The sequence below is a fragment of the Penicillium arizonense genome (assembly GCF_001773325.1).
Source record: "Penicillium arizonense strain CBS 141311 chromosome Unknown PENARI_contig017, whole genome shotgun sequence".
In the NCBI taxonomy this organism is placed as follows: Eukaryota; Fungi; Ascomycota; class Eurotiomycetes; order Eurotiales; family Aspergillaceae; genus Penicillium; species Penicillium arizonense.
Genome location: NW_019173294.1, coordinates 263,874 through 277,259, shown reverse-complemented (window position 1 = coordinate 277,259; position 13,386 = coordinate 263,874). Strand labels below are relative to the sequence as shown.

Below are 13,386 nucleotides of genomic sequence, written 5' to 3'. Positions count from 1 at the left end.
AACTGAGTTATGGAACCCGGCTATGAAATGACGTCATGGTAAATGGCATCAAGTAGCCAATTTTAGATATCCGCAAGTTAAGCAATGAAGCGATCTCTCTTTGGTAACCCGTCCAGGCAAGCATGCAAGGGTCCAAATTTGGCCGCTCATGGTCTGGCTCGAAAGTATCTCGCACAATGCCCACTCCCTTATTGCATGATTCGGCGGACAGGAAAACAAGAGTCAGAGGTTCCTCTAGATCATCTGTGAGATCTTAGGGCTCGGGTTTTGGCTTGATATAACCAAAAGAGTTATTGATATGGATTGAAACAAGATCAGAGTCGCTAAAAAATTCACTTTTAACATTATAATTACGTCTCCCTAGTGGGAATGCAAGTATGTACATGTGCAAAAGATATGTTCAACGCTGAACAGTTTCTTCAGCGATAGCGTCGCTCTCATCCTCAGCGGCATGTGATTCCTGCACAGCCTCATAAAACGGCGCGAACTTGCTCTTCATTCTCAGCCTCTTGCCGAAGAAGTAGAAGCCGACAGGGATAGGAACGAGAACGGCTGCAACACATCCAAGGAGGGTAGATGCGTACTGGATGCCCATGCCTTCAAACATTTGGCGAGAGAAGAGCGGGAAAGCGGCTGCTACCATGGAACGGCAGAAGGTGTTTGCTGCGATGGCAGATGCGGCACTTTTTATACGTTAGATGCAACTTCGAAATCGACCTGGCAGGGACGGAAGGAGTAACTTACAACATGAGATATGTATCAATCAGATAATTGAATAATTGAATGAAAATGATCAAGAGACCAAATCCAGTGAATAGACCACTCAAAGTAGGAACGATCCAGTGGATAGTACCACTGAAACCGGTCCAGCCGAACCAGAAGAGTCCAGCAGCGAAGAGAGCTCCGCCGATGATTACAGGCGGAAGACGCCATTCGGGGATTGGGACACCCCCATTCGCGTCGAGTCTCCTATTGTACCCTCTGCTGGCCCAAATAACGTAGGAGGCAGCGATGAACAAGCCTACCACCATTCCGAATAGGGGCAGACCTGCAACACCAGGGTTCATACCGTATACACCCTGGAAAACGAGGGTGTAGGCTGTCAAGAAACAGTAGAGCAGGCCATAAATGAAACTGAGGTAGATGGTAACGGCAAGAATCAATGGCTCGTTGAATAGCAGTCGAAGCGGGCGGGAGAAGTTGTTCACAATCAGCTCTCGAAGGTCAACTTCGATTTCTTCTTGCTTTGCGTGAATTCCCCAGTTCTTGGTTCGGCGACGCAATTCTGAAGCCTTCTCCACGAGAACAACAGGTGGGTATGATTCTTCCAAGAAAAAGAGGTTCATAACGAAGGCGGCGTACCCCATGAACGCGGGGATATAGGCGGTCCAGCGCCAGCCGAGGTAGGACATATTGATAAATCCTCCAATGAAGTTCGCGACCAGGGGTCCGAGGAAGACAGTACTGGAGAACATAGCAATAGCAACACCACGCTGACGGTTATTCCAGATATCCGAGAAAACGGCGGCGACAACGGCCAAAGGACTACTACCAAAGACGCCGGCGAAGAAGCGACAGATCATAATGGTTTGAACATCCTTTGCGACTGCGACTGCGGTGTTGAAGATGCCAAAGCCAAGCATACCGATAATGATAGGAAGGCGACGGCCTTTGAGCTCGGATAGAGGAGCCCACATCAACGGCCCCGAGGCATAACCCACGATATATAGGGAGCTGGAGAGAGTGGCAACTACGATGCCGACATCAAATTGTTTGGAGACGTTTTTGGTAGAAGAGCTGAAAATAGCGGAGTCAAATGTGGAGCAGATACTGGTGAAGGCGAGCATAGCACTGATGTAGGACCTAATGGGAACAAACTGTCAGCACCGTCCTTATGCAATAACATATGCGCATGAAATATGTTTGAATGATTGACTTACTTTCTCATCACTGGCCAGTTCAAGGGATATAAAGGGTCATCGGGCCCATCGAATTCCACCACATACTCTTCCCGCGCAGGAAGAGGTGGCGGGTACGGCTTACCCGCACCAAAAGCAGGGAGTGGAGTCGTTGACTGTCGCGATTTAAGACTCTCACCAACAGTGAGCGCATGCTGAGTGCGCTGAGTCTCAGTCCTGCTCAGCGCGCGCGAAACTCCAGTCCGGTGGCGTTCCAAATCGAGCTCTGTATTGCGCGATTGCAGCCTGTGCACCTGCGGGTCATATTCGAAAGAGCTGCTCGAGCCCGAGGAGGTCGAGCCTGATGTTGTAGCCCTCTCTAACTCTGCCGATGATCGCTTCTCGCTCGAGTGAGGCAATTGATCGGCCATACTGCCCGTTGTGACCGCTTTGCCGATCCGGTGGCACGTTGTGGTCTTGCCGATCTTCTGTAGGTGTTGCTTGACGTCTGTACGGAGTACGTCTGCACAGTGAGCAGGAACAAGGTACCAGGTGCTTTTAGTGAAAATACATTTTTTCCACAGAGCGCGGACCAATCTATTTATTAAAGGCCAAAAGCAACAGTTCCGAATACCCGTTTTGGACCCACTTATGACCGGCTTCAGTACTGGATGCCGACTGCCGATTATTTGAAAGTAACGTGGCTTAGCAATGGCTTGGATTGCAGTCTCTGATGGGCCAAGTGAAGCGCTCTAGCCTGTTAGACTCGATTCTATTGGCTATATTGCAAAATTTTGCAAGCCATGCTCGCATAGTGGCAAATTGATATTTAAATTTTTCGCCCTCAGGCAACAAAAGCTTGGCATAAGCTCTCGAAGGATGGTTACGTCACCATGACTCAGGCGGTCCCAGGTCCGGCCCGGGGAGGAGGAGCCACTGGTTGACATGTGCTTGTCTGCGGAGTTTAGCATAAAATGAACAAAATGAACATCTGTTGATATCATGTCGGAATCTTGAGCCGGGATCTTGACGGGATCTTGGAATAAGAGGAATTCTTCCATGGCCCACTTAGACCGCCTGATGTATCAAATAGTGCCCAAATAATAGGCAGCCATTGAAAGTGGACCAACAGGTTTTGTAACGAGAGACTTCCAAGTAGCGTGGGATGGATGCACATCCAAGAATACCTCCAGGACTGCTTGCTGAGTAGGGTAGCCTGTTACTTGATTGAGCTGTGATTGCGTGTATGTATGTACAAGACTGTAGAGAAGAGTATAGCCTCTAGTGCAAGAGGGTTGGCGCCCAATTGTGGGGAACTGCCCCAAGAGACCTACTAATGTTTCTGAAACGGCCATCCTTGCTCCAGTTTTTCAAGATCATCCTCCGGGCCGCCTCCGGCGAACTCCAGCCTCAATGACTTGTTCCTTTCAACAGCCGTCTCATATAGTTCGTTGGAGATCCACCCATCCTCTATGAGGACCCCGAGTTCCTTGCTCCAATAATAGATGAGTGCGTGGACATTCGCCCAATTCTCCTTGCTCTTTTCATAATCCTGGATCTCTTGCTTCAAGAACTGAAGAGGACAACCAACATTTGGGTCTCTTTGAGGTAAACATTATGCCAAGCACCGCGTAAGGTCATCAAATTCTCGCGTATTGGTATAGGATCTGCTCACCATACACATCAAGACTAAGTCACAAGCTGTTGGCATAAGAAGACGGGGTGATCACGTAGAGCTTCTAGATGTAGTTTGTTTATGCCACTGTTTTCGACATGGTATCGATAAGAAATGTATTATTGTCGAGAGTAGGAGCCAGCCACCGCTCGCTCTTCGGCGCTCATGTCGGCATAACCATGTGGTTTCTCTCCGGCTTTATGCCATTGAAGCTAGCTGGCGGTGAATAGTCAAATGTATTTAAATTTCCAGCAACAGGAGTCGGTGTTATGCTGACCGGATGTTGCCAGCCGATGATGAATGTGAATCCTGAACGTTTCTAGGTCAATGGAAATATTGTTGAGTGTGAAATGTGTGCCTGCGGTTAGTTTTAACAAGGCAGCAAGTATCTAGAATGGTAAGGTTTAAATACCTGGGTGTCGTAGTGTTGGTCGGTTGATAATACTTTGGGGCTCCTGGGTAGAAGATAAGAAGCAATTGCTAGATCTTGTCTAGAACTCGTAAATACTCCTGGGGCGAGGCAGTATCAGGGGAGACAAGGTTGTAAGAGAAACATTCAAGCGATTTTCCAAACTTCTCAGTCCATTGTAACTCCTTGCTAACGACTGCGAGAAGATATTTTTTGCGTGCTCCCCTAAGCAAAAAGGATGTTAGGTGAAGACGGGTAAGTTAATAGCTAATTTCAGTTAGGCAGCTATACATGGTCCCCTATCCAGTCCAGACCAATCCCGTCAACCCAGCCAGAACCTATCATCCGCAATAGGCCCGATGCAATAGACATCTGAGTTAGCTAATCCAGAGCAAATAGAGCCTCACTCGTAACTCACAAGGAACACCCTCTTGAAATAGAGACTGCCGTAACCCGCAAAAGAAATATCAAACATCATCTCCTCGATATTGACAAGATCTGCCACAAATTTCCCTGCTTGGTATTATAAGACTTCGAGCGCAGACCTTGGCAGCCGGAACACCTGGTGCATATTCCATTATAATGTTCTCGAGGCCGACTGCGTTGTCCCCTGTCGAAGACCAGCCACAAACCTCTAGCGCCGGCGTGCCCTTCAAAAGCAGAAATCCCAGTGTACCAACTTCACTAGCAGTTTCATAGGTCTTTGGAAGAGTGCTCCAGTACGGAATCTCGGCGATGCTTTGAACCCATCTTCCATGGTCGACAGGAGTACGTGATTGATTGAATGCCTATTTTGGCGAGTGTATCTACCCTGCCATGGCCAACATAGTATGAAACCACATATGGAAAAGTTGAATGGAACATATGTTCGTTGTATAATACTTGTCGTCTGGAGGTATACGAAAATAGTGGGTTATCGGGCATTGATTCTAGGAGGAATGGGTTGAGGTACATAAAGTTCTTTTGGTCTCATAGAGGGAACAGACCCATCTTCTGATGATCGACATGGAGTGCTGAACCTTCTTGATCCTTGCTTGGCGTGGGCAAGCCATGCCATACACAAATGTAAGGCGACTTGCGCGTGGACAGTTTGTAGATTCTGCCAGGACCCTACCCGAGCCGCTCAGCCTTTGATCGTATTCCTTCATCAAGTGATACTTGGGTGCACATAAGTGGTGTGCGTCGTGGGATCTGATTTTGAAGGTGGCCAGTCAGTATGTTTGCGGTACTGAAGTTATTAATGCTATAATCATCATGAAAAACCTTCGAAGCTAGAAATTTACACTAAAACCTGATATATCATGACGTTGTATCTGGAGACTCCTGCTGGAGTATCACGACAGCGTTTGGGATCACCCAGTCAGACTTCGAGACATGGAATCCTGCTGTGGGATCTAGCTGTGTTGTTGAACTGAGAGTCTCTTATTGTGTTGGTGTTGGTGCTGCGGTGTCGACCTCGACAAGCTCAGGTGAGATGTCTACCAGTTCACCTTCAACTGCGCTCACTACGCCTGCTACGTCGAATTCGAGCATCTCTGCTACCAATACCACAACTACACTGTATTCAACGTTGTCCTATAACACGACCTCGGATCCTGTCACAATTACCGACTCAGAGTGGCCTCCAATCCAGACCCAGACCGGGCAGCCAAGCTATTGTAAGTTTACATGGGCGAAGTGAGAATACACGTTAATTTAATCCACAGGTAATAACTGGTACCAAGCCAACCAGGTTGATGACTGCAGCAGTATTGTCTTTAATAACAATACGTGGATGGACGCGGAGGACTTGTGAGCACGTTCCACACCATGCGACAAAAGCTTTCATTAACCATCTGATAGCCTTGAATTGAACCCTGCCGTGGGTGAGAACTGCACTAGCAGTTATTACGGATACTGGTACTGTGTCGGGATCCAGCCACAGACCTCAATGAGCTCCAATACAACTGCGACTTCCTTATCGTATCCCTCATGGACATCAGTGCTCCCGCTGCAATGAAGGCCACTTTTGTCGCTAGTGCCACCCTGGCTGGGATTGCCACCGATTGTCAAGAATATTATATCACCGAAGATGTCCGTGCTCTACCTACTCACTTATGATATACCTTCTAATTTGAGATCAGGGCGACACCTGCGAAAGCATCGTATCCTCCCTTGGCTACTTAACCGACGCGCAATTTATAGAATTGAATCCTGCCGTTGGGACTGACTGTTCTGGAATTAAATTAGGGTATTATTACTGTGTGATAAACGGCACAAGCTTGCCTATTGCAATCCACAACCACCGTTCTTCCGTCTGCTGTACAGACTGGAATTGTTTCCACCTGCACGGCCCGGTATCAAGCCGATGACGGCGATGACTGCGACCTGATTGTCGAGAAGTTGGCACATTTTCCCAATCAGTCTTACTCAGCTGGAATCCAGCTCTACAGTCTGATTGCTCAGGCCTGGCTATAGGCGAATATCTGTGCCGGGTACTCCTACCACACGGACCGTGACAGCTCCCGCATTGGCTACCCCTACAACGCCGGCTAATACCGTTTCTACTTGTGAGAACTATTGGCTTGTTGGAACGTGAGTTATAATTGTTTTCCGACTATGCTGGGCACTCCACTGACTGTTAGCAGTAATGATAACTGAACGACAATAGCCCTGGCAAATGATGTCTCTGTGTCTGATCTAGACTGGAATCCCTCCCTGGAGTCTGACTGTAGTAGATTACTGCGAATACTTACATATGTGTCGGTGTGAATAGCGATGATACCACTACTACGACAGCAACTACCGGCTTGTCTTCTTCAACTGCTACTACCACATCCGCACCTACAACTGCCACGTCTACTTCAGCCACCGGTGCAACACCCTCTCCAATTCAAGTAAGTGATTCAAAAACCACGCAGCCTTTTTCAACCACTAATGAAACTCAACAGACGGGGATGGCGAGTGGCTGCATCCTATGTTGGAGCCAATAATGACTGCTACGACATCGCCTTGGATGCGGGAGTTGCACTTGATGACTTTCTACACATGGAATCCCGCCGTGAAGTCATACTGTTCAGGGCTACACTCTGGTGTCTTTGTATGCATAGGCAAGACAGGCTACGCAACGACCATCACTAGTGGTGATCCAACTCCTGCAACTCCAACGCCAACACAGGTAAGCCTATAAATTTCACAATCGAGGTTGCATTACACTCACACTCACATGATATAGACTGGTATGGCCACTGTATGTCTTCGATTTTACGATGTCAACAGCGGTGATAGCTGCTATAACATTGCTTCCGACGCCGGAGTTGCACTCACGTAAGTTCTCTCTACACTCGTCTCCGCGACCTCTTGTTGACAATCAGATAGCGACTTTTATAGCTGGAACCCTGCGCTTGGTACGAGCTGCGCTGGCCTACAGTCTTCTACCTTTGTGTGTATCGGAACATTTGGACCGATTACTACAACTACCAGTGGACCTCCTGTGGCTGCATCGGTGACAAGTACATAGTCGTCTCTGGGCAAATGTATGTTTTGGTCTCTTGAACAATCTTTGTGACATTCATCCCTGCCAATTAACAGAGATAGGTAATTTGAATTTCTATGCAACGAGCGCCTATTCATAATGAAGCAAACCACCAAAACAGAGACCTGACATCCCAGACATACATCAGGCATCTCAAAAAATGCCAATGCCCCCTCTAGGATCACCATAGATCTCATTATAATCCGTAATCCGCATCTCCCACACGTTCTGTTGGGCAGCGCGCGTCTCTAAAATCTCATACCAATCCGGACAAACCACCAAAACCAACTCAGTCCACTTTCTGCTCTTCGCAAGTTTGTAAAATGGAGCCATAAAGGAATCAATTCTTTCATCCGTCACTGGTCCCTTGGCACACTTCAAAGGTGTCATAGCTATTGTTAACCGCAATCTGCACACGTTGACATAGGAATGCTTAAACAAGTCAAAAAAGGCAGGCCATGTTACCCACCAATAGTCTGTTATTGGCTTTGACGGATCAAACCGAGGAGTGCGAAAGAATATATCCATTGATGCGATCAGAGGGAGATAATTCGGCTCGAGGATTCGTGGTATAATGAATGGGGTGTCAAGTCTCTCTCCCGTGACAAAGGTGGTGGTGCTGTAGAGTGTGACGACAGCCTCTTCGTAGCTGCCTTCTGTCAGTCACTGATATCTGGGAGTGTAACAGCAGTATATTGAAAACGAACATCCTTTGACATGTCCTGAGCAGTTCGACACCCTTCAACTTCGTCCCTGGAGGGTGCTCGGTCCAGCCATTATCTCTTGCCAAGCCGGCCTCATGAGCCCAGTTGCCGCATGTGTCGTAAACTCGATCCTTGTCTTCCTCCCAGTCGTTGCTCTTCTGACAAACGATATGCTTCCACTGCCAGTGGAACGGCGGTATGTTCTTCTCCTCCTTTTTTCCTATCTTGTCGTCTGCAGGGTAGAGGAAGATGTTTGGTGGCTGATAGTCATACTCGATGTGTACACGGCGACCGCCGAACAACTCCAAGTAAACAAGATCCCTCAGCTCACGAGGAAGCTTGGTGAAAAAGAGACTCTTCCTTTGTGGAGAGCAGTGTTGAGTATAGCCCGGAGGCCTGCTGCGTTGACGTTGGCGCTCTTTGGGGGATTTGACAGGGAGCATGTATTTGTTGGTCAATTTATCTGTTACTTCGCAGGAGCTCTCGTAAATGCCAATAGCATGAGGGTCTGTGTTGCGGGGATGAATAACAGGCCATTTGCTGCGTCGATCGAAGAATTTGGAGAAAATGCCAGGGGCCATGATGTGGAAGATGTCGAGAGGATGAGAGAGAAAGGGAGTGAGGGCTGTATATCTATCTACACATGCTGGCTCCGCCTTGGCTTTAGATGGTTAGAACGGCAGCCCCACCACGCACCAGATCATCCAATCAGACAAAGTAATAGCCGTGGCATTAGCTGTTATTATGCCTCAGGCACTACACCCACATTAAATGATATTGTCGATCTGTAGACGTCTGTGCATGTGTACGTGTAGAAGTGTGTAGTAAAAGTATAATATCCGAACTAATAAGCTGACCATGAAAAGAATCGAAACTCGATCTAGGTAAATCCGGAAGACTGAATGAAAGTGCCTCTTTGGGAAGGAAGTCGTGTTATCAAGTTAAACTGGAGTTAGAAGCTCAACCGAAGTCCCCTATGGCCGTCTTACTCGCTTCCATCCGAGTGAGTCAGCTGTGATAAGGTCCGAACCCCTCCTCCACCGTACCGGATCGCCGTGCTGGTAGTGCCCCCTGTGGGGGACCACGGCTATCGTCTGGGATAACGATAGTCGAGGGGAGAGGCAAGTAGTGAAAGACCCTGACCCGTCGGTTGCGCCACTCCTCGGGGTAGTTTTAGGGATTTGCTACATACTTATCCTTTTTCACATGCTGAACCCTTAGAAAACAGTATTTGTACATGTCTTCCTGGTGTACCGAAACCCATTATGATTTTTGCCTCATACCCAGGAGCACATACTGTACTGACCTTGAAATCATATATGAACGTACTAATCGAATCCAAAGACCCAAGACACCATGCTGATGGAACTTATACCACACCCAACCCAAAATACAAAAAACACTTATTCCTCCTTCTTCCCCCTAGCAACAACAATAAGCCCCCGAACAATATCCCCCCTAGCCCACCAAGCAAACATCTTCCTAGCAACCCGAAACTTCCCCATCTTCAACCCATATGGCACGCCCTCCTCAGCCTGCCTCTCAATGAAATCAGCCAACCCCCGAAAACAAAACTTCGTCACATCCCGAATCTCAATCTGCGCACGGTCATATCCAGCCGAAACTAGCATATTTACATACTCACTCCTCGAAACGAGATTTGCAAACGGCGCATTCGTCAGCCAGCACATAACCCGTAACAGCAGTTTCTGATGCCAGGGGATATCATCGGCCATGACTAGGTCGAAGGCCATAAGGTTTGCTTGTAGATTCTTTTGGGCATAGCTTAGAAGGGGGAGGCGTGTTGGTCGGAAGTGGTACATTGTGTCTAGGGCTAGGAGCCATGTTGAGGGGCTGAGTTCTTCCTTTGCGCCTGTTTCGAGGGTTGTGATTGATTCTTTCAATTCACCCGTCCAGCTGCTTGGATTTCCTGCGTCGGCGCAGAAGATCTCTGCTGGGACCTGAGGATCTGGGCTTCCGAGCTGCATTTCTTTGAGACGGCGGGAGCCGAATGCTGCTTGAATTGGTTCCAGTGTGATTCCGATATAGGATTCCAGTTTCAGCAGAGACGATGATTCAACCTCGGTTACTGAATGCCGAAAACGCAGCCTTTGCTTTGAAACCTGTGGATCTGAGGTGTTTCCAGGGTCTCTTGAGGTAGGAGACGAAGCTCTTAGGATTTTGTGCAGGTATAATGATTGATCGCCGCAGCCACATCCGACATCTAGGATTCGGACAGAGGGCGCTTTCTCCGTTGATAGAGCTGTTGTCACAACTTGCTCTAGGAGCGCTTCACATGCTTCTGGGAAGTTGTTTGTGTGCTATTGTACATGTTAATGATCGATTCCAATCTCTTTGGTTTCCTCATGGGAGTTGGGTACAGTACCTCCCAATATCCAACGTTCATCCACATTGACTGTGGCGGGAGCTGGATGTTGAGGACGGCATGGTCGAGTCCGTATAGCTTTGCCGGGGTCTTACGGAAGGCCTGTTTGATGAAGTTTAGCATATTAGCTATTCCGATATTGTGGGCCCCTTTGCTAGCACCAAGAGATAGATGCACGACTTGCTTCCGAGTGATGCTAGGACGTCAATGAAGGTTGACGTTGACAAGTGGAGCTGTGTGGCGGGCCAATGCCAAGCCTTCTGGGCTGCTGCATTTAGTCACACTGCCAATATTGTGGGTAAATCAACGTTAGTCCCTGATCTACAAGAGCTGATGTGGGGATTCAGTTTGGCATTACGAGATATTTACTCTAGAAACCCAGTGGGCCGGTCGAGATGTAGAGATAATAGAAAGTAGGTTAAAGGTGCAGATAGCCGGATCTATTCAGGTGAACTGCTTGTAAATATCATCACTCATCCACCCCCTCGACCTGTAGATGATATCTGAAGTAGCTCTCTGGCTGCTTGAAGAAATAAAAGAACTGAGAGCGCTGTAACACTATGAACAAGAAAGCAAAGGCAGTGGTCTGGGTGAACAATATCAAGAGTCACCACCTGGAGCAGCAGAGTAGGCAGGGCAATCAATCAAGACAGGGGATTCTTTTTTTTTATGTTTTGACCTTTTTTTCTTGTTTTAGCATTTGAAGAATGCTTTAAGCAATGGTGCCCACGCCATGCTTCAGGTCGGAAGTACTTGAAGCATCGGGCTTCTGTGACGCGAGGAACTTCTTGAACATGTCGGAGATATCCTGCTCGGTCTGCTCATCCGCGCCGTTCTTCTCCATGATCAGACCACGGAGCCAGTGGTTCTCCAGCTCGAGCTGGGATACACGGGACTGAAGGATTTCGTTCTTGTCGTTGGTTTCCTTGACGGTCTGCTCAAGGGCAGCCTCACGTTGCTTCTTCTTGACACGGAAACGGGCACTAGCAGCGGTGTTACGGCGGCGCTTGTCCTCCTCGGCCATGTTGCGGGAGGCCTCCTCGGCGCTCTCCTGGGTGGACTTCTGCGTGTTCTTACGCTTAGGGCCAGCCGGAGTAGGAGGAGACATCACACTGGATGGTGGAGCGGGTGCAACCTTTTGAGGGGCGCTGATTGGCGCGGGCTGAATGGAGGCTTGGTTCGCAGACCCGTTATGGACGGAGGGAACCGCCGAGAAAGGCACATTGTGCATAGGCTGCGCATTGGGGCCATTCAGCTCGGGTTGGTACTCGGGAATACCCAGACCTTCTGTAAAATACCATTAGCATTCGTTCAATCCGCAAACATTCACATCGCGGCTTCGGTGTCCCGAAATGGTTGGAGTCAAGTGCTTCCCGATCACGTGAAATGGCGTAATAGCGGGGACCATTCACGCCAGCCACAGATCTCTCACTGGACGAGAAATCCCTGCGAGAACGCGAGAACATGCAAGGCAACCTCGGGGTCCAAGCTGAAGAAGTATGGGATGATCGTGAACTTCGGAGCGCATGAAGCGCGCAAAAATCCAGCCAACTCAATAAATCAGAATCACAAGAATGACGAGATCACGGCAACCAATGACAGCAACCAATGAAATAGGGAAAATGTAGGCATAGATCTCGTGAACTTGGCCGTACAGAGCTCGTGGTAATGGTGTGATCAGGGGAAGATATGCAGCTCGGCCTCCAACCATCCAACCAGGAACACGAACACAGGTAGCAAATTCAGCCACACTTACCATTCAGGAAATCCAAGAACTTCATATCCGCAGTTCGCGCGGTTTGGTCAGGGACCGCCTCCTGTGTCTTGACATCGTCCACGGATTCGAAGTTGGGCAAGCCGAAGTCGGTAAACTTGTCGAAGTCGAAGAACTCGGTGTTGGTGAACAGAGCGAGCTCCTCATCGAGGCTGAAGGAGTTCTGCTGGCGCTGTTGCTGCTGCAGGGCCTGGTCGTAGGGCGAGGGAATCGCGTTCAAATCGTCGATGTACTGCGAGAAATTGGGCGCGCGACGCCCGTTGTAGCCGGCCATTTTGATTGTAGTGTCCTATCAGTTATGGCAACTGCCAGGGACTGATCTTCTGGTGTCGTGGGACAATGTGGGAATGCGCTTTGCGCAGGCGGCGAGTCGTGACTCGATTCCGAATGCGGCTCGGTGGCGGGCTCGCGAGGGAAGTTGTGACCGTCGCGATGGCGAGTTGAAAATGCGATTCGAGATATGAATCGCACGATGGAATGGATGGAATGGAGATAGAGTATGGAGAGAAGGAGAGTATTAGCAGTTGGGGCCGCAAGTGGGTTTTTTCTTTGAAATCGGTGGGGGGCCCGGAGGGGTGTGGGTGATGATTAATCCCCGATTTGCCTCATCCGAACAATGTCCTTCACTCTTTTTACTTGTTACTTCTGACAGTTGAAAGTCGTATATATTCTACTAATATCCTTCGCTAGTTTTTTCTTACTTCATTCTTTCTCCCTATCCCTTCAGTGAAAGTGCACTACTCCGTACTCTTGTGCGAGTCTCATCGGATGCCGGTGGCCGAGGATCGGAGCCCACTTTAAAATCAGGGTTCCACGTTTGCACGTTAATGTCCAAATCAGGGCAATTGCAGGGCCAAGCACCATTCATGCATGGGATGATGAGCTGAGTTGCTGCAATAATCACGCAGTCTCTAAATGCTTCTCCTCTCCTCGCGAAGGCATCGAATATACAGCGACAAGCGCGGCCACCGAAAACGAACGCCGGCAGAACGGGGCTACAACGGGCGCACAGGACCCCGCATTATT

General features: G+C 48.8%; 5 protein-coding genes across 5 annotated transcripts; 1 reads left to right on the top strand and 4 right to left on the bottom strand.

Annotated features, from left to right (window-relative positions):
* Positions 1-400: 400 nt before the first annotated feature.
* PENARI_c017G04771 (MFS transporter) lies at positions 401-2,329 on the bottom strand (the record flags this gene model as incomplete). Its single annotated transcript, XM_022634315.1, has 3 exons — positions 401-683; positions 745-1,863; positions 1,941-2,329. The coding sequence occupies 3 exons, from the start codon at positions 2,327-2,329 to the stop codon at positions 401-403; spliced, it is 1,791 nt and encodes a 596-aa protein (XP_022485762.1).
* Positions 2,330-5,456: 3,127 nt separating this feature from the next.
* PENARI_c017G08337 (LysM peptidoglycan-binding domain-containing protein) lies at positions 5,457-7,558 on the top strand (the record flags this gene model as incomplete). Its single annotated transcript, XM_022634377.1, has 13 exons — positions 5,457-5,640; positions 5,689-5,773; positions 5,825-5,847; positions 5,901-6,055; positions 6,106-6,126; positions 6,290-6,363; positions 6,440-6,556; positions 6,761-6,858; positions 6,913-7,139; positions 7,197-7,288; positions 7,340-7,368; positions 7,392-7,497; positions 7,555-7,558. The coding sequence occupies 13 exons, from the start codon at positions 5,457-5,459 to the stop codon at positions 7,556-7,558; spliced, it is 1,215 nt and encodes a 404-aa protein (XP_022485802.1).
* A 91-nt stretch (positions 7,559-7,649) lies between these two features.
* On the bottom strand, positions 7,650-8,781 carry PENARI_c017G11523 (uncharacterized protein; the record flags this gene model as incomplete). Its single annotated transcript, XM_022634440.1, has 2 exons — positions 7,650-8,145; positions 8,204-8,781. The coding sequence occupies 2 exons, from the start codon at positions 8,779-8,781 to the stop codon at positions 7,650-7,652; spliced, it is 1,074 nt and encodes a 357-aa protein (XP_022485831.1).
* An 822-nt stretch (positions 8,782-9,603) lies between these two features.
* On the bottom strand, positions 9,604-10,709 carry PENARI_c017G05967 (uncharacterized protein; the record flags this gene model as incomplete). Its single annotated transcript, XM_022634333.1, has 3 exons — positions 9,604-9,739; positions 9,842-10,521; positions 10,587-10,709. 3 exons carry the CDS (start codon positions 10,707-10,709, stop codon positions 9,604-9,606), a joined length of 939 nt encoding a protein of 312 aa, XP_022485760.1.
* Positions 10,710-11,298: 589 nt separating this feature from the next.
* On the bottom strand, positions 11,299-12,634 carry PENARI_c017G06621 (putative bZIP transcription factor (MetR); the record flags this gene model as incomplete). The annotated part of the gene is made up of 2 exons (XM_022634347.1): positions 11,299-11,873; positions 12,343-12,634. The coding sequence occupies 2 exons, from the start codon at positions 12,632-12,634 to the stop codon at positions 11,299-11,301; spliced, it is 867 nt and encodes a 288-aa protein (XP_022485741.1).
* Positions 12,635-13,386: the final 752 nt, after the last annotated feature.